Genomic DNA, 25,323 nt, shown 5'->3' with positions numbered 1-25,323 from the left:
GTGCAGCGGGGCCTGCATGGAGCTTTCTAGAATACCTGAAGCTCTCTAGAATTGCTGGCCCCTGAATCTGGTTCTGGGAGGGATCCCCTAAGCCTGCTCCATGGAGGCAACCACAGTATTAAAATAAAATTGCATCCCAAACCTGAATATTGTGATTATAATTACGAAGAGACAGGGAATTACAATGGAAAGGTAGGTGGACAGTTGAAAAAGTTATTAAGTAGAATTAGCAACTGCAGAAATTATTGATGCCATAAACTTGCTTGCAGGCATCACACTCACTTGGGTAGGAGGGTGCTGTGATAGTTCGCATGAATTGAATTAGAGGTTCTACAGTTTTGAGAACTGCATTCCCCACCCCTCCCCCTCTCCATGAAAGCTTCTTTCCTTTTTTTCTTCTTTGAGAAATTCTCCCTTTCTCTGGTCCTTTACTTTAGCTGTCTCTGACTTCCTGGAAGAGAGTTTGCAATCCCCATGCAAATCCAATATTGACTTTCTCTCCCCAAAGGAGTGAGCTGGTCCCATTCTTTGTCTTTCATCTTTGGTGAGTCAGAAAAAGGTCAATGAAACTTGCTGAGTTTGTTTCTGTAGTTTTAAAACTTCTGTGTTTGGCAAATTATTCTCAATGACATTACATGAATGTAGGATTTTTAGCAAAACTTCCTAAGTCATTTTAAAAATGAATTAGGAAAAAACCTAAAAACTGTAGGAGATAGTCCATGTTTACTAATAATTACTTTTCTCATTAAAAAAATGTGAGCTTATATGAAAAGACAAAAAAAAGGAAATTCTTTTTTGGTTTTATTTTTAATGACTTATTGTTTTTACTTTATAAGATAGAACCTAATATAAGTAATTTAACAAAATATCATTACTTTAGAAGAAATTATTCGATTTGAGTTTAATTCAGAACTCCTTGATCTTTTTGAATTAATATGTGGGATTTTGAAAAATGTAAGAGTCTGGTCTTCAAATCAAAATTAAAGCAAAATTATTATACAATCCTCAAATTACTTATGGTGCTTCAGTAATAAGCTATCTTCTGTGTGGAGAAATTATAAAGAATTTTAGCACATAGTTTCAGACAGTGCTCTCGTTAACACAGGCTTAAAGAAAATTCAGTAACACATTTTTTGGTATTGTGCTTTCATGATATTTTCTCTATTTATTATGTGCTTTATCTAATCTACCTCTTTTAAGATGCAAAAAGGGTCTTTAAATTGATAAGCTGAAATATCTACAATATTTATATTAATATGAGCCATTTCCAATGATTATGCAGACTAAAATTAAGAAAAATTTACCTCAGGCATATCATCTAGCATTATATAGTTTTAAGACAAAAAGCATTACATGATCATGATATGTATTTGGATGAAGGTGCCTGTCAAAATAAAAACTTTTAACTAAATTATATGAACTCTTTTCCACTTAAACTGTAATGATGGGACAGCTAAAAGATTAAAAATTTCTTACTTCTTATGCTAATCTATTCGGCATTAATGGACATAATTACTAGTATTTCATGTTCTATGTAGAGAAGGACCCAATCACAATTTTTTTTATTAATCTGTCAACTTGATTTACTCTGGGTTAAATTATATAACATGAAATATAAAAATTTAATGAAGAATCAAGCCAGATGTAATGAAATAGAATTGGTGTTAACTGGATTGAAATATACCTGTCCCAGCTCTGCCAGCAACTTGTGTGATATTAGAAAAGTCAATTAACCTCTCTGAGCCTCACCTTCTTCATCCATAAAAACATTATTCTATAATATTCAGGTTTATCTTTTGTGATAACATGTAATATCATAAAAAACCTCATAAGAAGACAGAGCAAAGGACTTCTATGGAAACTGAACAGGGAGGGCATTATTTCAGAGATTGGAAATTCTAAATCCAAGGAACAATGCACTTGTATGCTGATGCCTGGAATTTTCTAGGGAGTTAAACTTTTCATTTATGTAGTGATAGAAAAAAATGCGCATACCCAAGCCTACTGATAACCTCATCCACACTAAGATGCTAATAACCAAATTGAATTCTTCGGAAAAGGCTTTGAAAGAAGCATACACTCTATTAGTTTAGTTGGCCTGAAAGGCTGTTTTATGTTTCCCATCGTCCCTCTCTTGGCTTCCACCAGACAGACAGACAGACACACACACACACACACACACACACACACACACACACACACAGAGTCAGTGCCCACTGACAGATACAACCAGAATCTCATAAATCTTTCTTTAATAGGATTTATAACCAGCTTATTTTCATGTTCCTTAAGACACTCATTTGATTTCTCTCTTTCTTCCCAGACACACTTTAAGTTTCATGGGGGCAGGGACCACACCTGTTCACCCTGCATTGTAGGCATGAACATGGAACAGCAAACAGTGTCTGGCACATAGTCAGTTCTCTATAAATACTATTTAAATAAAAAAGCAAAAGAGAGAAAGAACGAGCTTTTGGAATATCTAAGTGTCTTGAAGAAAGAGCATCATGGTGGGGTTGGGGGTGGAGTGGGTGTTGAAAATAAATGGCTGAGATTCCCAAAGACAAATCATACCTTCTTGATAATTTCATCAAAATCTGGCCTCGAATATTTAACATCGTTGCTTAGCATATTCTTTGTTATTTAATTAATTTTTTCCTGCTAGAATGTACGTTCCATTTGGGAAAAAATCTCTTTTAGGTTCACTTCTGCATTCCAAGTGCAAAGCAGACACCTGATAAATGTTTGTTGAATGAATGAATACATGGATGGATAAATGATTCTGGTTTGATTTTCCAATAAGTTTACTGCCTTAAAAGAAATCTAGCATCTTTAGTGTTACAAAAGGAAAGACTGGGTAAGGAGTATCTACTTTTTCATTGCTGTTATTATTCCAAGATACAGGCAACAGAAGTTTTCTTGATTCTACTGGAACTGTTCCAGAAGTTTATTAATTACACAATAATTATAATCTGAAGCCCTTGAATGTTTCTTTGGAGGATTCTTACATATCAGGAGATTAATAAAATTTAAAACACATGTTCTTTCCCTAAGGAATCTCCTTAATTTTCAAATGCACAATATTTTTATGGAATTATAATCTACATGTTTTTGATTCATTTGCACTTATGATGTTCTATCACAATTTTAGTTAGACATGTGATAATGAAAAGCCTACTTTAAGACAAACATGTGTTTCTCCTGAACAATCAATAAACAAGTTTTCAAATGAAAGCAATACGAGGGATATCCAACCACTTTCAGATAGGTTCAAAAATCATGATTTTTGAGGAAATTTAATCATTCAAAGTGAAAAAAAGTATATGATCTCTAATGGATACTCACTGGAGTTTATTAAACTTAGTAAAATCAAGAAGAGAAAATATACCTTAAACAAAAGTGTGGTGAGATTTAGTAATTGTCTAATGAATTTAATCTGTATCAGATCAAAAGTAAATGAAGAGAGAAGGAAGGAGAGAAAAAGATCAGAGAGTAAAGGAATATAAGTAAAAGCAGGACTTTCCTTCTTACATAATTTTGACTCTGCTAGGAAATCAATGCTGTAACAATTTATTTCATTTTCTAGGACAGTTGTAAGAAGAAACTGTGTCAGCCAAAACACTTCTCATCACATGCCTGGCCATGTGTAATAGAAATGGACAGGATCAAACGACTGGACCATTCTGATTTACGTGGTACTGTCTATATAACTTCATAAGCAAGGGTGATTGCAACTAACAGGGCAGCCTTGTTGAACCAGGCAAACCAGAATCATGAAGTACTGGAGATATATTCTAATCTATCTCAAGAGAAAAGGCTGAAGCTGCATGTTCTTGCATTAGATGTTTATTCCAGATGCAAAATTGAGAGTCTCTTGTTTTACTGTTGTTCTTATTAGAATTACGAAAGGAAAAAAATTGACAAAATCTTAGACACCGGTTCCGATGTCAGTAATTAGATGGTACAGAGACTAAAGGTTTATATGTGAAACATTTAATCCTGTTGTATTTCACATAATATTCCACTAAAGGACCCTCCTGCTGATTGGCTGCCAATGAATCATCACTCTTGCCAATTTCAGACTGAACCTTATTTTGAGAAAAAGACATGAAGGAAAGTTAAATCTTTGAGCCACAATCCGATTTGTAAACACTGTCAAGCGATATGGACATATGCTAGGGATTCTTAAGAAATGTACTTTAAACGTTCTACTCTTTAAAATGTCAAATAGGGAGAGAAAAGCCCAAGGAACAGCATGTATGAAACCCTCAGGGCATGGAAAAATCCCACAGGAAAATATGATGTTCTTCAATAACTTAGCTCTCACAACCCCCTTCTGTGTCCTTTCAAGTTGGCCATTTGGAACGCTGGAATTATTGAGTCACTCTGAGCTCATGCTTTTATGATCAGTAAAAGCGGTTCTTATTACCAGCATCAAGCATAATGTCAGAGAAAACTACAGTTGAAAACCCCCAGGGCTAAGGATAGGATAATCCAGAAAAGCCTGAATTAATCTAATCTTGTCAATAAAACAAAAGAAATGAAACATTTTCATGAACATAAAGAAAGACCATCCTATGCTAAAAGCGGTAAGACCCTCCAATGGTAGTAGTTTAGAGTTTATAGATTTCCTACGTTCACAATGACTAACAATGAGATAAATAAATCTAAATATACAGAGGCCCCTTTGGATGTTTGGCAAAGGGTTGATTGCTTCCTTGGTTTGTACCAGGCAGGGGATTGCTTCTGTGCTTTTCAAATTTTGTCGATTTTCCTCGTGCTGGATTGCTGGCTACAGAGGAAAGGTGATTTAACGAAAAATAACTTCCCAAACTGTTACATGGAATTGGAATAAAACAGTCTTGTATGACGATTTTTCAAACCATTATATCAACTCCTAAACTTCAGTGGGGGTTGGATTAAATAGCCTCTAATTGAAAGTATCTATCTCTATTTTCCAATTTATCACTGTAGTCAGTTCCCGAAGTGGAAACATTAGGTGCATATACTTTGGTTGACAAAAAGTCATATATGATATAATACATAATTAGCCTAAAGTTATAGCTGTAAGCAAAAGTATAAGTAAGTTGCTAAATAATCTTGCTTGCAAGGGGTATAAGGAAGCATTTGATTTAGTGTACATTAGACTAGTACACTAGATATTATGTCATCATATGTATATTATTTCATATTCCTACATCTAAGGGCTATTGCATAGATCAAGCAAGGTAATTATTAGTGAAAAGTAAATGGATTGCTAGAAATCCCACCTGTTCTCTCCAATGGGAATGAACGACTCCCAAGTCTATCACTGCCACTTTTGTATGCCCAAAGCTACATATTGAAAACCTTTATCTGGTTCCACAAATTCAACATGCTCCAAAGGAACTCTGTGTCCCGGATCTTGAACTTAATCCTTTTCTTACATACACTAATTCAGTTTAAGGACATCACCTTCTACCTAGCCATCTAGGCTGAAATCGGCTAGAGTCAGATTTGACCTGTGCATCCTCCATATCTATTCTATTTCTCTTCTTCAATTTTTCTATTTCATCTCCTTCATACCTTTCTTTCTTCCTCCTCTCATTCTAGTTTATACCATGAATTTCAACAGTGTTTAGTCTTTCTTTTGTATCATGCAAGTGTGACTTTGAACATGGTCATATAAACATCTACCTATTTGTATTATATGTATAGGTCAGTGTTTTGGAAATAATATTTACAGTGGAGATCAGCATATGTGGACAGAAATATGTTCATGGTATTTATCCATCTATACACCAGTCCATGCCATGTATAATATAAACTATTCTTTGAAGTAAACTTTGTGTATGCATCTCAGGAAGTTAGAGAAATAATTTTAGAGCGTGACAAGAATCTAAGGATTTCTGCATGTAGCATGTAACAGAAACTTAGCATTATAATGATTTTTTCGTATTGATTGAAAACATTCCAGATACAGGACTGAGAGATAGACAGCTTTATAGAAAAGTAAGGATTGATTTTTAATATACACTATTGTTGTGCAGAAGTTGTTCTAATGTGTATTGATCAAACGCTTTCAGGATAACTCTTTGATAAAAAGTCTCTCTTGTGAATAGAAGTTTTAAGATTACGGTTCAGAGCTCAACTTCATAATTAATCTGATTTCCTTTGTGTTAAATGAGAATTAAGAAGCCAAGAACACACTATGCTTTTTAACATGGATAAGGATGAATCCTCTTCCTTGAAATCTGCTTTCAGATTTCTCACCTTGTTCCTAGTTTTCATCATGTACGATGAAGTCATACTTACATTATGTGGTGTAAAAAGGAACAAGCGCCACAGTAATTTTTTAAAATGTCTTACGTAAATAGTGTATTGCCAACAGAACTATTTGTGTGTCTTCCCGTCAAAATTAGAAGGAAGGTACGTTTTGTCTTCTCTGCTGATAATCTGGTTTTGCTGTCATTTCTCAAGTGTAGTTTTCAGAGTCAGCTAAACTTGAGGAATGACTGTAAGATACAATGGCTTGATTTGGCTGAAGCTAAATCGTTAATCTATGCATATACTCTAAAAATCTCATAATCCATACCAAATAATTCAATTCTGTGGTTCAGTTTACTACATTTTACACCTCACTCATCTTGACAACACATCAGGACCTAGTACTAGTAAACATCATGAATGTAAGCCACTGAGTGATGATGGCCAGTGGTTCTCACACCTACCATCAGTATTTTAGGTGAAATTTGCCTCTCAAACACTCAAAGAAACAGAACCACCGGCTCTTAATTGAGTGTATGTCCAGGCTATTCTAAAAGATAGAGAATTATGGCACAAACTGCAGATAATTTTGCAGCCCCCTTTAATGAGGAAGAAAAACAACTTTATCTGGATGATACTCTGTCAGAGGGCATAATTTTCATAAAATCCTGGCTGAGGTGAAGGATATTTGAAAGACTGAACAAGCCCAAATCTAACCAATTAGATTTCCTAAGTGGCACGGTTGTATCAAGTTAGGTCATGAGAAACTTGTATATCTGAAAAATCTTAATTTAGCTGCTCTAGACATTTCATCACAAAATTGAAAGTTAACATTTGCTTGTTTTTTATTGAGAGTTAATAAACGAAATGGCCACATTTATTATCTCAGCATGTAAAACTGCTAAGACACTGAGTTGGGAAATGACATTATACCATTATAATTTTTTTTTCTAGAATATAGCAACAGAAAAAGAAAAAAAAAATTCTCTCCCTGGCCTTATGATATGTTTCCTTTTATCAGAGAAAGAAACAATATAACCAGTTTTATTTTTTTTCTTTTTAGCCATTTGGCCTTGGCTTCTAAAAACTCAAGATGAAATTTGAATACTCCGTTATAGTAAATTACCCACAGACAGCCTAAAGTTTTAATAAATTTATTTCCTCTGCTATATGACACGTGTTCCTTTTTGCTTAACTGTCTTTTTGAGTGTGTCTTTAATTTTAAGTAACCTCAGCTCTTTTCCAAGAGTGGGCAAGGTAGAAATCCTTATTAATCATTCTTCTTGGTTATGGAAGGGGGTGGATATCTCATTTTTATTCAAATGAATCTCAATATCAAAAGAAAGAGATTTGCTGGTAGAAAATTAGGTCACACAGGAAGCAGAAGAACTAAACTTGCTCAGATATCAAACTGTACAAATTTTTCCAAATTCGTTCTTTTATTTGATCTGAGAAGAGTGTTTTCCTATATCATAGCGAAAGTGAGGGTTGCTGCTTTTCCTAACAAGTAGATCTACTGATTTTTCAGGTTTTTAAGACGGAAAAGAAGATGGAGAAGAGATTGGCAAGAATCACCTTCACTATATACAGCCTTTGCCTATAATGATCACCCATGGCCAACAACTGCATAAATATACTGCAAACACTGCACTCTGGAGCTTCATAATGGACAAACGAAATTTTGCAAACCCTTTCCAAATTTCCCAGAAAGTGATGAGAGCAGAGATTAGGGAACAAATACACTTGGTGAATAACACAGTTTGCTTAAGCTCATATAAGCAAAACTATAACTAAAAAGCAATTAGACTTTTACATTATGAACACAGAAGTGTTTTTCCTAAGTTGTTTTGAACAAACCTGTTGACTGTCAATGACAAGATTTAATAATCAAATATACAGAGACAAATTTGATAGCAGCATCAATTTCCCTTAAATGTTAGGCTTGGATTCAAAGAGGATGCACCCTTTTGCTTTCCTCAGAAACTTTGTCAGCGTCCTTGTCTAACAGAAGCTGGTTGCTTGTAGTGTATCAATATTTGTCAATGCAGAAATAGCCTATGCAGTGTAGTCTATCAACAAATATTTAGTTAGTACCTAATCTGTGCCAGAAAATAAATGAAAAGGGAGAGATACTGTGAATTATATGTGATAAGCTCTCAAATAGTAAAATTATACTCCAGTTGAGAAAGAACTAGTCAAATGCCCCTGGATAAAGTAACGATTACCTATCTATGTATCTTCCTGTCTATCTATATCTATCTATCTATCTATCTATCTATCTATCTATCTAATCTATCATCACTATCTATCGATCTATTTTGTGAATATTACCTGATTAACTTGTTTTTCTTGTGTGATTAATAAATTACTCTGAAAATTATTCCCAAGAGGAATTAAAAAAATTTTTCTGTTCTAAGATGACATCATTAGAAAATGCCTCCCAAATTGATTCCACTGCAGAAAAAACGAAATGAAAAACAAAGCAAAAGGCAAACAAAACCCCCTCATGTAGACATATAAGTCCTGCTATTTTTTCTTAGCATATCAACCCTCTCACTTTATCATTTGAATAACTAAACAATGAAGCATTTGGGACAGTCAAGTGATGAGACACTGTGCACTCTCCGGGCTCTGAGGAGGGTGGGTATCCCACTTCCAACTGGGGTGCTCAGGGACTAGACCTAAGACAGCCTAATGCAGAAAGTGCAGTGATTATTTTATGACACCCAAGTGATATTAAACACATGCCCTGCATATTTCACTCAACTCTGAGTGGAGAGCTTGTGAAAGGTCTGGTGTAAGGCTTTGTCCGGAGGTGTGGGCACATCTCTAGGAGAAGATGCCGTGTTGAATGGGATGATATGACAGCCCTAATTCATGATTAAGTGACACCTTCTGTGGCATCACTGTTGAAGGTCACACAGATGCCATGTTCATGGCAGATGCAGCGTTAGAGGCACCTGGTAGCCTTTGGAAATTCCTTGCCATCTCAGATGCTCACCAGCTGTAACATGTGGTATATAAACCAAAGCCTTGGCTGTGAGCTCGTGTTTGCTTAGAATACCCTTCCTGCCTGACATCCACAACTCTGCCTGAAAAACTCCTTTATTTTTCAAAGCCAAGTTCAGGAGTTACCTCCTCTGTGAAGCCTGCTCTTACTCCTTTACTCCCTGGCACAATGAATAACCCCACCCTCTTTACCAGTTCTACACTTTGCACACATTTTCCCTGCTACCCATAGCTGAATATACTATAAGCATTTATTTTCTAACAGGGAGTTTGAACAAGAGAGAAGCAAACAATATGTGAGTGCAAGTCCTACCTTTGGCAAATATTCCTCTTAGGCAGTAGAAGAGAAAAGTCTGAAGGCACTTTACTAGTATTTGCATTAGTATTTTGACAAATATTACTGTAAATTGTGTAACTTCTTACATTTGTTACTGAAGCTAAAATGATGCCACTTTTTTCAAAGCATACTTGATTAGATCATATGTGACTCTGTCTCTATTACGTCCCCTCCCCCGACCTGGTGCATCTTAATTATTGGCTTAACAAAACCTAAGCTAGCCAACACAATAAACCATGACCCTAAATGGTAAACACACCACCTAGGTAGAAATACCTGGGCTCTCCAGGGCTAACCCAGCAAAGGTTAATCTTTAAAGCAAAATAAGGTGTCCCCATGACATTCTGAGGGGCAAGAAATAGTGAATAATATCTTTGAATACTTAGAAATACTCTCAATATTTGAACTCGTTCATTACCATTTGTTTAATGAATATCCACATACTTCACAAAACTGTTAAGATCATATATAAAGATAAATGAAACAAACCTTTTATTCCAGTGTGCTACAAAAGAACAAAGAGTTCCATAGATTATCTGTACACTAATCCTCAATCCTCTACTGATTTCATAAGTAGTTTCTGTTGCCCTGGCAGCATTTATAAAATAAATTATTTACCCTATCTCAATATGATTGTGTTGCCCTGGTAACTCGCTGTTTTCTAGAAAGTCTGACATAGATTTTATTTTAGCTACATACTTGCTTTGTCTAGAGATAATCCATAGAAAATAGGGCTTTAATAGATTCGATAAATTTGTATCCTATGTTTACAACATATCTAATTATATTTCATATGCTAAGTAGCTCTTAAGGATGTAATGTTGTTAACACCTTTACAAAGGAACTCGCAAATTCTGGTTTACTGATGACGCTGTGACAAAGAAATTCTAAGTGCTATCTAAGGACACACTGGGGGTAATGTGCCATTGGAACTTTATCTCTTAGTACCTTGTCAATCTTATGTTCAGAATGACGCACCTTCAGTTCTAAAAAGTAATACACTATTCCTTGACCTATTCTTTCTCTTTAAAGGTCCGTATTAAAATAATATAAAACTGCATGGCAAAAGACAGGTGATATGCACACATCTGGATTTATAAAGACTCCACATTCACTGCTTATTCTCACCACTCCTGTGCTTAGAAGGCAGGGATCTTAGACATCGGGAAACGTTCTCTCCAAGAAACTTTCAGAAGCTCTACTTGAAAAATGACTGTTACCTCCAAAAATAATTCCATGGATATAAAAACAGGCTGTGCATGATGACATTTTCATAATGCAGCCGAATTGAAAAGTTTTGTCCATTCATGAATGATTCATCCATGATGCCCCTGGAAATTGTGACTTTTTCACACACATCAGTGACATAATTTAGCCTATTTTCCAAAGTAAGCCTAAATTCTAGACAACAGCATTGGGACCACCAAGCTAATAAAAAATGTATAGGAAAGTGTGCCAGATTTGATGAATAAAAGTTGTATTTCAATAGAACACAATTTACCTTTCCAACCAAATCTTTCCCTAACACAAAAAATTCACTTAATGCAGGCTACCTGCCTTGCTGCCCCCTGAAATAATCTGAGGACCCCCTCAGTACTTTTGGTGTGTTATTTTCACTGAAAATGCCCTCCTTCTTTTTCTTTATCCCCATCAACCCCACCCATCCTTTAAGTTCATGCTTTCATCTCGGTTCTTCCATGTCCTTAGCTGTTCATAGATACTTTGTCATTTTCAGTGTTATATAAATGCTAAGCGTTTCACACCTTTTCTGCTGTAGATTTTTAATTGAATCATTCTACACATATAATAATTATCTCTACAGAGAGATCGTGTGCCTTGAGGACAGATTGTTTCTTTCTTACTCTCTCTCATTTCCAACAATACCTAGAAGAATATTCTGTGCATATTTAATGCTCAAGAATATTTGTTTATTATTTGTTGATTTTTTTTTTCATTGAACTCAATGTTCTCAGTTTCTTGAAATGAAGAGTTGACGTCTGGTATAACTAAGGGCCCAGTAAAAGACTTAATCAAGTGACCATTTCAAGGACAAAAATGACCATTTCAAGGAGAAAAACACTCTCATGTTCATTGCAGAATTATTCACAATAGCCAAGATATGGAACAATTTAAGTCTCCTTCAGTGGATGAATGGAACAAGAAAGTGTGACATATATATGTATGTGTTATGTGTGTATGTGTGTGTATGTGTGTGTATACTGGAACATTATTCAGCTGCAGAAAGAAGGAATCCTACCATTTGTGATAGCATGGATGACCTTGAGAGCATTATGCAAAGTGAAATAATCCAGGTAGAGAAAGACAAATACTACATGGTACCGCTTACATGTGGAATCTAGGGAAAGACAAAACTAATCAGACTCATAGAAACGAGAAGAAAGCAGTTGCTAAGGGCTGGGGGTGTGGTGGGGAGTACAAATTTTCAGCTATAAGATAAATAAGATTTGAGAAGCTAATGTAAATCATGGTGACTATAGTTGATAACACCATGTTGGATAACTGAAATTTGCTAAGAGAGTAGAACTTAAATGTTAAGGTACCGAGGAGACTTTCTGTGCAAGTGGTCTTCTTTGTATTTACTTTACCCCAGGAGTATATTTATAGGGAGGTGACACCCAAATGAAGTTGTTCCTTCTAAATTTACTCTCACATATTTTTTTAAATTCTCTTCTGGTAGAAATAGTATAAATGGGCTAGAGTTACTGTTCTGTGTTTGCTAGTCACTTAAAAAAGATTTGGTCTGTAGATCTATATCCACCAGGTAAACTCCTTACGTAGCAAACACACTGTCTTTGTTTGGTACTTTGACAATGATACTTACAAAGAATTTTTGCTCAGTTCAGCAGTTGGAATAAAATGATAGTATCTGAAAACTTTGCTTTCTGAACAGAATTCGAATGACTTAAATGTTCTTTCCAAATTTGGTGATGTGTTTTAGGAAAAACATGCCTGCAAATTTGGAGGACATGGTCCCTAAAATTAAGCCTTAGGTCTTACCTACCTGCAGGTAAAGAATGACCAAATCAAGTATTCTGGGGCTTTTTTGAACTTCTTCTTTTGTTGTAGAGGGAAAGTTTATATTGACTGTTTAGCTATAAATGTAAGGTTTATTCATCATAAGTCGTACTTTAGCCATGCATAGCAACAAATCATCCAATGACTCCATAAGAGCATCTTGCATTTCTTAGAATCCTGTAGTTAGGTAAGTTATTTGTAATTAGGTAAAAATGAAAGTTGACCTTTCTCCTTGAGAATAATTAATGCTAACCACATGAAGAACAGAAGATTTATGATTCACATGAGCCTAAATAAAATTTAAGAGAATTGAACTCCACTTCTTCTTGGGAACTATCATCTTTTCTTCCTGTCAGTAGGGATGTAACAAAATACCTGACGTATCATAACACAGGGATTTCAATTGTGCATTCATATGAGATTCCAGTGTGACAAGCTGCCACACAGAGTAGATATTTAGTGCAATCCGTCCTCTATTAAAATCCTGTCAGTCCCACCTTACTCTTCCCCCTCCCCGTGTCCTCAAGTCCATTCTCAGATAGCTAGTGGGAAGCAGCCGCATAGCACAGGGAGATCAGATTGGTGCTTTGTAACCACCTAGAAGGGTGGGCTAGGGAGGGTGGGAGGGAGAAGCAAGAGGGAGGGGATATGGGGATATATGTATGCATATAGCTGATTCACTTTGTTATAAAGCAGAAACTAACACACCATTGTAAAGCAATTATACTCCAATAAAGATGTTTAAAAAAAAAAAAAATCCTGTCAGTGTCGTGGTGAGATTTCAGAGTTTAGGACAGAACTCTGCACTGGGAAACAGCAACACGTACCAATTGCATTGGCAACATCAGCAAAGAGTGAATTCCTGATTTAGTCTCACAGTGCTCTCTTTCAGTGGAAAAAAAATAAAGTGCAAATAGAAACGCTCTTGCTGTCCTCAGTGGGGTTTGACCTGATAAAGTTCCAGAGTCAGACAACTGACAGAGAATGGTTTCCTTGCAGAAACACCCGTACGAGAGATATGACCAAGGCAGGGAGAATTTTATCCTCTCTTCCTTAAAAGTGAAAAGCCTCTCAGAGTTTTCTTCTAAGTTTACAAAAAAGTGCATTGCACACAACTCAGAAATTTCAATCTGCAAAGAAGCAAACCTAAACAACCAACTTCAGCTTTATGCTTATGCTTTCTGTTTTTCTCTTGTCCTTTTACTACTCCCCTCCCTTCTTTCCATCAATTCATGTCTCTCTTATAGATCATTACCCCTCCCCAGTAGGGAAAGATTAGAGGCACTGTGCTCTACTTTAAGATTTGAATGAAGCACTGTTTTCTCTTCAGATACAAGCCTGGTTGAGACCTTGGGGCCCTCGCGTAGAGCCTAAAAAGAACCTGAAGGGCTCTTGCTGCAGTGTAGGAGGCCGTGTGATTCACAGTGATGGGGGAAGCATGCCTTTGCACCCTATACACAGAGAGCTTATCTGTGCGATTTTCTCAAAATAGTGGAAGAGAAAACGTGAGAAGGGAGAAAAGTTGTAAGCAAATCATTATTATGGGCAATATATTGGAGATGTGTAGCTATGGACACCTTGAATTTATTTGTAAAGTAGGTTCCAGTTACTGACATACAAGAGGTACCCAATGGGCCTTTATTTTTTATTTTCATTATTTTTATTATAGGTGTTGAAAGATTTAGGAAGTAAATGAGATAAACACCAATCTAAGCAATTTATCTTATTTATAGCCATAGAGGCTATCTCCACCAAACTCATTAGGAAAGTATGCTAAATAAGCAGTATGAATGTGGTAGAAATGGGTGATTATTGCTTTTTCTCATCTTCTTCCTATACCAACAGTCATTTCATATAATTGGGCTAATCTAAAGCACAATGTGCAGTCACCTACTCATACAGCTGAATAATGATAACAGTAATTTACTGCGTGTTTGCTATTTGTCTGGCATTATTTTAAGAGCTTTAAAGCCTTGCTTCATTTCATGAACCGAAACCATAATAATTTAGTCATGATTATATCCATATTACAGATGAGAAAACTGTGGCTCAGAAAGTTTAATTGCCTAAAGTCCTATAACAGAAAGGTTTTCCTCTCTCAAAGAGACTAACCAAGAATCCATGCTATTGGGACTTCCCTGGTGGTGCAGTGGTTAAGAATCCACCTGCCAATGCAGGGGACACAGGTTTGATCCCTAGTCTGGGAAGATCCCACATGCTGCAGAGCAACTAGGCCCATGCACCACAACTGAGCCCACGTGCTACAACTACTGAAGCCCGTGCTCAGCAACAAAAGAAGCCACTCCAATGAAAAGCCCGTGCACTGCAACGAAGAGTAGCCCCCACTCGCTGCAACTAGAGAAAGCCCACGTGCAGCAACGAAGACCCAACGCAGCCAAAAAAAAAAGAGTCCATGCTATTAATCACCACGTCATTCATTCCTTCCCTTCAGATCCAGGTATTTTATTTCTCCACCCTGGACTGCCTAATTATTTTTATGTTTTAGTATCACAAAGTGATTAATTTAACCAACCCCACTTTGATGATGAAACTAAGACCAGTTGGGTAAAGGTTCTTTATACAATAAAGACAACCAACAAAACTGTTACAGGGAAACGACTGATGCGGCTGAAACGACTGATGGAAAATTGTGTCTCCATGATGCGGTTTAGCCAATTTTTCCATGTTAAAGATAACAAGGTGGTGGGCGCCCCAGCCACTCCTTTCCCCAGGAATCTGTCCCAGCCACAAGCATTACATCTTAAGGGGGGTGACCTAAGCTCAAATATCATGCAGAGTCTAGTCAGGGGAAGTGAAAAGATATTAGGGAGCAGAAGCCATTGCAAGAAAGATCCTGGTGGGGGACAAATGAACACACACACACACACACTCACACACACACACACACACACACACAACTATTGCTAGGGGAAGATATACAAGAAATAATACATCCAAAAAACAGGTGAAGCTGGTCTGGGGAGAAGGAGAAGCTAATGAAACATTTAGCTAAGGCCCTGAGTGACAGTCGGAAAGAAACACCTACAAATATCTTCTCATCTCCTCACAGCTCCAGAAGTACTATGGAATCTTACATACTTTGGTATCTGGAAAAATATTCAGATTTTGCCAGATGTGCATTCCTTTAGGCCACGATGAGATGATGCTTGACCTCAGTGTGAGGACTAAGCTAGCCTCAATGCCCTTTAAACACACACAATATTTTTTTAGAGGGTAGTTGTTTCCATCTATTGAGTTCTACCTCACACCTGGGACGGAAAAGAACAGCCTGGATTCGTTGCGTGTTGGTCTGATTTATACAACACAGATCAGATGAACTCAGGAAGCCCCCAAGGTATGTGAATAAGAGTAAATATGGGGATCTGCAGAATAGGGTCTAAAGTTCTGCTCTAGTAAGCTACATATTTTTATTCTTCAAATAAAAAGAAAACTATCAAAACACTAGGAGCAACATGGAGTGTTCCTTATTTTTTAAGAAAATGGACAAAGCTCAAATATGAAAGCCAGGTGCTGTGATCCTTTGAGTCCAGGAAATAGATGTCTGTGTATTTAACTCCCTGGTTTTTAATATGTGCTACCTTATTTACATTTAGCTTTGAAAAGGGTTAAAATGTAGCATTGCTTCTTCTTTGAACAACTAATACATTCAATAATAAGGATTAATGATAATAATAAGGTATAGTATGTCATACTTCAAACACTGTTTTCACATATTCTCTCTGTTTTGATCCTCTCCAAAGCCATGTTAAGTATAGTGACAGAAAAGGAAACAAAGTTACAGATTTGAACATACCCAGGAGAGTACAGCAGAGACCTTGTCACACAACCTTCCGCTGGGGATCTTTCCCCTATCTCACACTCCCATGAGTATATTGCTCTTGAAATCTCCCTGGCTAGTACTTCTATAGAGCTCAAAAACATGGAAGACCTCGACAAAGATACATGGAATCAATAGCCTTCAGCCTGGATTCTAATGGAATAAGTAATATTATTTCCCTTGGGACTAATGTAATATTGTACCACAAAATGGGAAAGCTAGCTAGTAGAAAATAGAGTTTGAATATTTTGGGAAGAAATTTTCCACTAAAAGAAGAAGAGAATGGCTCTAGTTAGTTAACATAAAAGTCATCTACCAACCTTGCTATCTATTATCTATCTGCATCTATTAGTAGACAAATACCTTCCTATTTCAAATATATTGCTTTGAGTCAACACTTAGCCATGATACACAAAATCGTTCCCAAAGCACACCCAACTGCATCCGAAGAAAACAAAGCATAACAGGAGGAGAAGGACAACAGAAAGGCTTTCCTCCTATAATGGATTTAACTGTCCAGAGTTCACAATTCTGCATGAAGTAGACATTCCCCTTTCATAACAAATGGTAGACTGCAACATGAGAGTTCGATTGCTATTTCCTCCAATCAAGTTTGTTCTCTTCCTCCCTCTCTCTCTCTCTTCCTCTCTCAACTCTGTTTCTCCCCATCACTATCACTCTACCTACTGTATACACTTTTATAGAATTTCAGGAACAGCTTTGTATCTGGAAAATAGGGCTGCCAGAAAGAGGCATGGAATAGAACAAAAGCTTTACCCCAAAGCTTCTATGCATTACAAAAGCTTGCACTCGGATAATAGAAACATCGAGCCTCAGGTGACTGAGAACACTTACTGTTGGTTGCATAACGTATGGCGGATGAGGCATCCATGAAGTACTCTGGACCTATGCATCAAACAGCATTTATTAGAAGAAAGCAATCACAGAGAGAACTCGGTTCTTGCGTTCAGTGGAGTCACACTAGGTCATAAGAAAGTGGAGTCCACCTGACTTACAGCGAATCAGTGCTCAAAACTAAGGGTACAAAGGAAATTCTTGGACCTGATTCATTTGGTCCCTGAAACATGGTACAATGTAAAGCAAATTCCTACTTCCCTGGAGCTGGCTGTAGTGCCCACATGGGCCAGGCTGGGCCATGGAGCACATTTGGAGGCTTCAGGAATCTCCTGTTTATAGGTCAACTTCCGGGAAGACCCGGGCGAATAAGGAAGGAGGCATTACTTAGCATGACTGCTAAGACTTCCTCTTTTTCTGTCATTGGTTCTAACTTCATACTCTCAAGTGATCCCATCTTGGAAATAAATCCAAGTGGCAAAAGTTGGGGAAGAATCAGAGAGATCAACCAGAAATTTTGGGGTATGTTTTGGGTTAAACCCTAGTTAAGCAAGTCTGTGATTTTTCTCGCTCATGGTAATTGGTATGGCAAATAAAAATGAGTATATGAGCCAGCCAAGTGTTCTGAATGTTCGCCATCAGCCAAATGAGAAAGTCAGCTTCTAAGAGCTGATTGTGACATAGAGAGCCCCGAAGATTTTGTTTTCAATATACTCACATCAATGAAATTGACAATGAACTTTAGATTTAAAAAAAAAAAAAAAAGAAGTGGTGAAAAGCAAGAATCAACAACATAGGAAATTGCTCTAATTCCTTTTTTGAGAAAAGAGAGCCAGAGTTAAATTCCACTTATGAACCCTCCCAAAAGAAATGACTGTTCTGTGGAGATTTTATTCATGTCACCAAAGTGCTCTACAGTGGAGCTCAATGGGTGGTCTTGGCTGAAACAGAGGCCAAGATTAGAAAAAAATGGGTAAAAAACCAAAAAACACACATTACAACCAGGCAGGCCTGTAGGAAGAACAAAAACTGAACAGCATCTGCACTTAGCCTCATGGGTCCCAAGGAAAGGCAATTAAGAAATCAGCCATTCTGAGACCCTCTAATGCAATTCACACAAAAGTCTATTCCGCTCACCTGACAGGTATCAAGAATCTAAGTGCAGACACAGAATGAGAATGATCTGCTTTGGGGGGAATCAGTTAAGGAAAAAAGTGCATAGTCTCAAGCATGATGCTCTGACAGCTGGGACCCCCTGATATGACGTATGTAGTGGATGAATAATGTGAAACTTCACTGAATTCGTAGCAGTCAGCAACATTACAGTTTTCCCTGTTGTAAACCCCCCACCCACCCACCATCTGCACAATATAGGGAAACACGCAGGCACACAGTCACACTCTTGCTCTTTCTTTCTCTCTCCAAAGCTTTAAACAGTGACACTCAACACTCTTGGTAGCATTCATAGGCATTTTTTTCTATTTTGGATTAGAAGAATTGTCTGAAGAACTACATGAGGTAAAGAGAAGCAGGGAGAAATATCATATCTTTGATGACTCAAAGGAATAAGATAAGGAGCACTGTTTGAGGGAGAAGGATGGCTATTTCAATCCACCTGTGGACTTAGCATTACTAACTGGCTACAACATCTGGTTTAGGACACACACTGAGTCTCAGATTTTCTTGTGTTTCAACATGTGGAACCCCCGAGGTCTCTTTTGGCCTCTTTGGAACTGAGAATGAAGTAAGAGGAGGAAGTAGGAATTACTTTTACCCCTTTGATAATCTTCCCTATTTCTTGGAGCAAATGATTTTGCATCTATCCATGTAGCTTTCCATGGATACACAGAACGATTGTGACAAAATGAGATGACAATGATACAATATCCTGGAGGGTGTGCAGGGAGTTGCCAGAAATGTGTTCTCATAAAAGATACCCTAGGGAACAACAACCAAAATAACAGAAAACACACAAAATAACCTCTCAGTGGTAAGAAAGCTGCACTAATGTTGGCTGGAAAGTAGCAAAATCATGAAAACTCAGCAGGAAGAATGGAAAGCTTGGTGGATTTTTATCATTCAGTGAAACAGATGCAAACAAGCCCTTGAAAGTGTAGGCTCAATGGATAGTTTGAGTATTATGACATTAAGATATGACTAAAGGGAAGACAACTTAAAACAAAAATCCTACTGTTTCCCTTTTGTCTTGATCTAGTCTGTTCCTGGCAAGAAAGGTTTCCCGGGAGGTGCAGGTAAACCGGACATACCTGGTATGTGGAGACAGGGGAAGCAGCAATGAATGGCGTGATGGGTGTCTGTGGAATCATGCGGTTGGTTGCAATACTGTACGGTGAAGAATAAAATCTGCAAACAGAAAAACAAAAAGAAGATTCATAGATTCATGAAGCTGATGCACGCCTGGCTGCTAACCAAACGCTACCACACACGTCTGGAGAAGACGGAGTTCCACCCTCATGTTGCCCATCAACTGTTAACAGGATCATGCAGGAGACTGATGGTCTTTGATTCGACAAGAAATAAGTTGTTCTGAATAAAATGACAATTTTGAGTCCTCTTATAAAATTGACTGCACAAAAATCTCTTAGGCCAGGTGAGTGTAATAGTATGCTTAACCAATAGCAGAGAAAAGCCATGTGCATTGTTTCTAAAGCTCCTTGAAAGAAAGGCAAAACCACAGCACCAAGCTTTATAAAAGTTGCTGGTGTTACACAGACAGAAATTGCATCTATCCCTTCATTCAAGAAAGAGGATCAGGGCTTCCCTGATGGTGCAGTGGTTGAGAGTCCGCCTGCCGATGCAGGGGACACGGGTTCGTGCCCCGGTCCGGGAAGATCCCACATGCCGCAGAGCGGCTGGGCCCGTGAGCCACGGCCGCTGAGCCTGCGCATCTGGAGCCTGTGCTCCGCAACGGGAGTAAAAAAAAAAAAAAAAAAAAAAAAGAAGTAATACTTTGAGGAGAAACTGAAGCACAGTTTCCTATGAAATAGTATAGCTAAAGAAAAAAAAAAGAAATAGGATCAGCTTACAGAGAATTCTGGATAATTTGTGCTAGGCATGAATCTATGCCCTCAGGTAGAAACTAAGTTAAGTACTTTCTTTCTCCATGAAAAGAGAAGGACAATTTGTGGACAATTTAGGTCTAGGTGAGGAAAGGAATCTTTTCTGGATTCAGTCAGGGCACTGATGGAGATTATGGACCTATGTGATATACCTCTGTACACGCTGTAAAAAGCACTGAGTTTTCTAGTCCTCCAGGGTCCTTCATTGAACAATTATAGAATAATACTGGGCAAGATCAGAGCTTCACAAATCAGAAGTGGGATAATCCTTCTGGAGATCTATTGAAGGACAGCTTTAATAGAGATCTATTAAAGGGTATCAAAAACACTTACAGGCCATCTCTGCTCAGATTTATACCCTGGAGTCCACAAGTTACCTAATGCTCAAATTCCTCAGCAGAATTTTAAATCATGTTTTTTTCTTTATGTCTCACTGGTAAGGGAAAGGCTAGAGTGACCAGCCACACATCGTGCAGACAAAACCAGGTGGGCTGTGATGGAGTATTTCACTGATATCAGGATAGAATGCGAAAATGCCTCTCAGGGATCATGGAATCATTACTTCACTTTGCCATACTCTTAGCAAAAGACAATTACTACTTTTAGTTTCTTTCTTTCTTTCTTTTCTTTCTTTCTTTTCTTTCTTTCTTTTCTTTCTTTCTTTCTTCCTTTCTTCCTTTCTTCCTTTCTTTCTTTTTTTTAAATAGTATGACTGAGGTTGGAGTTTTGGAGACAAAAACTTCATCATCTCTCAGGGGTCACTGATATTTTGAATAGAGGATCTCATGGGTCACCTTTCTAAAGAAGCATTCCATGAGAACCCCACTGAGTGTAGGGGGGCTGGATTTCAAGGTTGCCAGGTTTCAAAGAGTAAATTCTTTAAGCTTAGATCCTATACAAGTCTTCAAGCAAGGATTGGGGAACTAGAGTCTTAAATTGATCTAGCTCTCAACAAGGATTATAAAGTCACAGTCTTTTGGTTAAAAAAGATGTAGCTGAAAAAATTACACCATTACACATTGCATCCTCCTTACTATCCATACGTATACCTACAATACCTCTAAAATTTTAGAAGAAAAGAATATTGACTATATACTCATTAAAATGGCCAAATTAAAAAAAAAGACAATCAGAGCTGTCAAGGATTCAGAGAAAGTGGAACTCTTTCATTGTTGGTGGAGATACAGGATGATACAGCCCTTTTAGAAAACAGTTTGGCAGTTTCTTATAAAGTTAAACATATACATAGCATATAACCCAATTATCCCACTGGTATATAGTAACTGAAGATAAATGAAAACTTGAGTTCACACAAAAACCTTAATGCAAATATTTATAGCAGCTTTATTTAATACTTGCCAAAAACTGGAAACAAGCCAAATATCCTTCAGTTGAATTAATAAACTGTGGTCCGTCCATACACTGGGATGCTACTAAACAATTAAAAGGAAAGAACTACTGATATATTTAACATGGTGAATCTTAAGTAAATTATGCTAAATGAAAGAAGTCGAACTCAAAAGTCTATATTTTATATCCATTTATATAATACTATGGAAAATGCAAAACTTTAAAGACCGAAAATAAATCATGGATGCCAAAGGCTGGGATTGGGGGAAGAGTCTGAGTGCACAGACACCTGAGGGAATTTTGGAAAGTGATGTAACTGTTCTATACCTTCATTGCTTGGTGATTCCACAACTGTGTGCTTGTCAGACCTCACAGAATTGTACACTCTTAAGAGTGAATACATACACGATATAAATTACAGTTAATAAATCTGACTTTAAAGTCAATTACTATGTAAGAAAACATCCATCCTTCCACTTTAAAAAATGTGTTGAACATTTACTATGTATACCAAAGATGGGTAGGACGTTCCTTTGAGTTTTTCTATTTAAGCATTTAAATTGAACCTTATCTATTCATTAACCAGCCTAAAGCTGGTCAATGGCTTTCCGCTGCAATGAGAACAAAAATTGAATTCCTCATATTGATGAGCACAATCAGGCTATTGCCCACCTCTCTCCCCAGAGCCAACTAGGATCCAACCACACTGACCTTCATCTGTCACATGAGCCTGTCATTCTCACTCTCATCTTGGGCCACTATGCTTACAATTCTCTCTACCTGGAATGGTTATTTCCCCAAATCACCCTAGAACTATCTCTTTCTCATTATTGATCTCACTCAACTTTCCCATCTTTTCAGAGGTCTCTAGTTAAAGTAGCAACCACCATCTCTGCCCCAATTGTTCTCTATTCCTTTCCTCTATTTTTTTTCCCATTGTTCTTATCACTATCTGAACTAGTAATTTTAAAAAATGTCTTTATATATGCTATGGACCGAATGTTTGTGTCCCTTTAAAATTCATATATTGAAGTCCTAATTTCCAAAGTGGCTGTATGTGGAGATGGAGCATTTAAGGAAGAAACTAAGGTTAAATGAGCTCATGAGCTCAATGAGCTCACTCAAATGGTTAGTGCCCTTATAAGAAGAGGCATTAGAGTGCTTGCTCTCTCTCTATCCACATGCTCACATGGAGGAAAGGCTGTGTGAGGACATAATGAGAAAGCAGCCTTGTAAAAGCCAGAAACTAAATCCCAAACTAAATCAGCCTGATCTTGGACTTCCAGCCTCCAGAACTGTGAGAAAACATATTTCTGTTGTTTAAAGCCACACAATCAATGGCATTTTGTTACAGCAGTCAAGTTGACTAATGGAATGTATTTGTTGATTATTTCTCCCTCTAGAATGTCAGCTTCAAGAGAGTTGAGGACACCTTGACTCTGTTGCCTAGAACAGAGCCTGGGACATAGTAGATACAGGAATACCTCACTTTATTGTGCTTTGCTGTATTACACTTCACAGATACCGCAACGTTTACAAATTGAAGGATTGTGGCAACCCTGCATTGTCAGATGGTGCTTAGCATTTTTTAGCAATGAAATATTTTTAATTGATGTATGTACATTGTTTTTTTAGACATAATGCTTTGCACATTTAATAGACTACAGTCTAGTCCAAACATAACTTCTATATGCACTGGGAAATTTTAAAAAATTGTGTGACTCATTTTATTGAGATATCTGCTTTACTGCAGTGGTCTGGAACTGAACCCACAGTACCTCCAAGGTATGTCTTGCTTAATACCTGTAGGTTGAATGAATGAATAAATGAATGCAGAGCAGTTTAGAGAGATAAGTAGTGATTACAGTAGAGGCCGCCAGTGTCAAATTGGTGGGGGCACAGAAGATGGCTTCTGTTCAAATAGGCAGCTGAGAGGTGAGAACCCAGGAAAATTGGCTGGCACCACATATCTGTAAATGCTCAGTGGAAGCTTAAACTAATGCCTGTTTTCTAAGCATGCAAAGGTACTGACAACCAGGGAAAACAGACCTTTTCTATAAAAATCATGGTTTGCATTAAAAAAAATGCTTTAGGTCTTATCTTTGACAGATTTTATTTATGAGTCAGTGAACAGAAAGACTTATTTGGGGCTCATAATAACATAGCAGGTACTCATGACCACTCCACAAACAGCCCTTTTCATTCACCATGCAAGTTTCTTAGAAACCCAGTTTCAGGCTCTTGTACCAACAGAGTGAATCATGCATCACATTTTAGAGTGGCTGGTTTATTTTGTGAAATGTACCAAATGTCATATTAAAAATGAAAGCAGTAAGAATAGGATGGACTCCCAAAGTTTTCAGGAAATTTTATGGGAAAAACAGCAGAAACATAAACAGCCAAGTAAACGGATACTAACAAAGGGCACCCTTGGGGGAAATTTTCAGGCATTTTTGTTCTGTCTGCTCTAATCCTATCCATCAAACAAGAATATTTCATACTTCCCAGCAAGTTCCAGTACTGCCCCTCAAATCAGAGAGTCATTTAGAACAGAAAATGTACTGAGAAGATCAGACTCAGCACACTGTCTTGATCCCCTAATTCTGGTATTCTGAAATAGGCTCTCCCCAAATCCAAACATAAACCGGATGAATTCACAGGAAACCTTTGCTTAAACCATGACAGGAGAGGATATTATTGAATCTCAGGCTTAAAGGCACCATATCTAAAGAAAATGCACCTAGCCAGACTCCAAAGAGAGAACTGCAGAATGAATTTCCCAATCTCTTCACTTTTTCTCAATCCCTGCCATGTATCCTTCATGGTTTAAAAACACTCTCACATGGCCATCACATTTAAAAAGAAGAAGAAAGAAAGAAAGAACATCCAAATAAATACTTCAAGAATAGGTGTCCTGTTTGGGGGGAACAGGAAAGATGAAATTGACAGCACTTTTTGGCCATAATAACAAAGCTAAGGTCATTCTAAACATGTGACTTAATGTTTTTGTATCTGGTTATTTATGCATTATGCCTTGCAAATGCTATTATAGAAAACTGGGAATGAATTTTTAGCTAACCATTTTTCTGGGAAGAGTTTACTCCCCTAAGGTATTTCTTTGCCAAAAAGTACATAGCGAATCCACAAGTGTATGACAAGTATTCCTTTTCTACCTTGTTCTAAACTAAAAGGGATTTTGCTCCCCAGGGGACATTTGGCAGGATCTGGAGATATTTTTGGTTGTCACAACTGGGTCAGGGGGCTGCTACTGGCATCTGTTTGGTAGAGGTCTGGGATGCTGCTAAATACAGTACAGCTCCCACCCAAAAAATGATCTGGTCCAAAATGTCACTAGTGTCAAGGTTGAGAAACTGTTGCAGGAATGCGAACTAGTTATCTCTGGAGAGGTTTCCCATGAACAAAATTCCAAATGCTAAAGGGGCTAAATGGGTTAACTAAAAATGATCTATCTGTAGAACTCTAAGCCAGCCTCTGAAAAAAGTTATATATATATATATATATATTTTTTTTTTTTTGGTGGTACGGGGGCCTCTCCCTTTTGTGGCCTCTCC

General features: G+C 37.3%; 1 protein-coding gene across 4 annotated transcripts in view; it reads right to left on the bottom strand.

Moving 5' to 3' along the window:
- Positions 1 to 25,323, bottom strand: part of RBMS3 (RNA binding motif single stranded interacting protein 3) — a 699,814-nt gene that overhangs the window by 63,813 nt on the left and 610,678 nt on the right. For 3 of the 4 annotated variants that reach the window (XM_024743510.1, XM_024743508.1, XM_024743509.1), the window contains 2 exons: positions 19,589 to 19,685; positions 17,322 to 17,372 (listed from right to left, as the gene is read on the bottom strand). In XM_024743510.1, coding sequence (XP_024599278.1) covers positions 17,322 to 17,372; positions 19,589 to 19,685 — 148 coding nt within the window. The remainder of the gene's footprint in view (positions 1 to 17,321; positions 17,373 to 19,588; positions 19,686 to 25,323) is intronic. The other variant, XM_024743511.1, reaches the window with a different exon arrangement.

The sequence above is a fragment of the Neophocaena asiaeorientalis genome, unplaced genomic scaffold (genome assembly GCF_003031525.2).
Source record: "Neophocaena asiaeorientalis asiaeorientalis breed wild unplaced genomic scaffold, Neophocaena_asiaeorientalis_V1.1 scaffold332, whole genome shotgun sequence".
Taxonomy (NCBI): Eukaryota; Metazoa; Chordata; class Mammalia; order Artiodactyla; family Phocoenidae; genus Neophocaena; species Neophocaena asiaeorientalis.
This window is presented reverse-complemented; position numbering and strand designations above follow the sequence as displayed.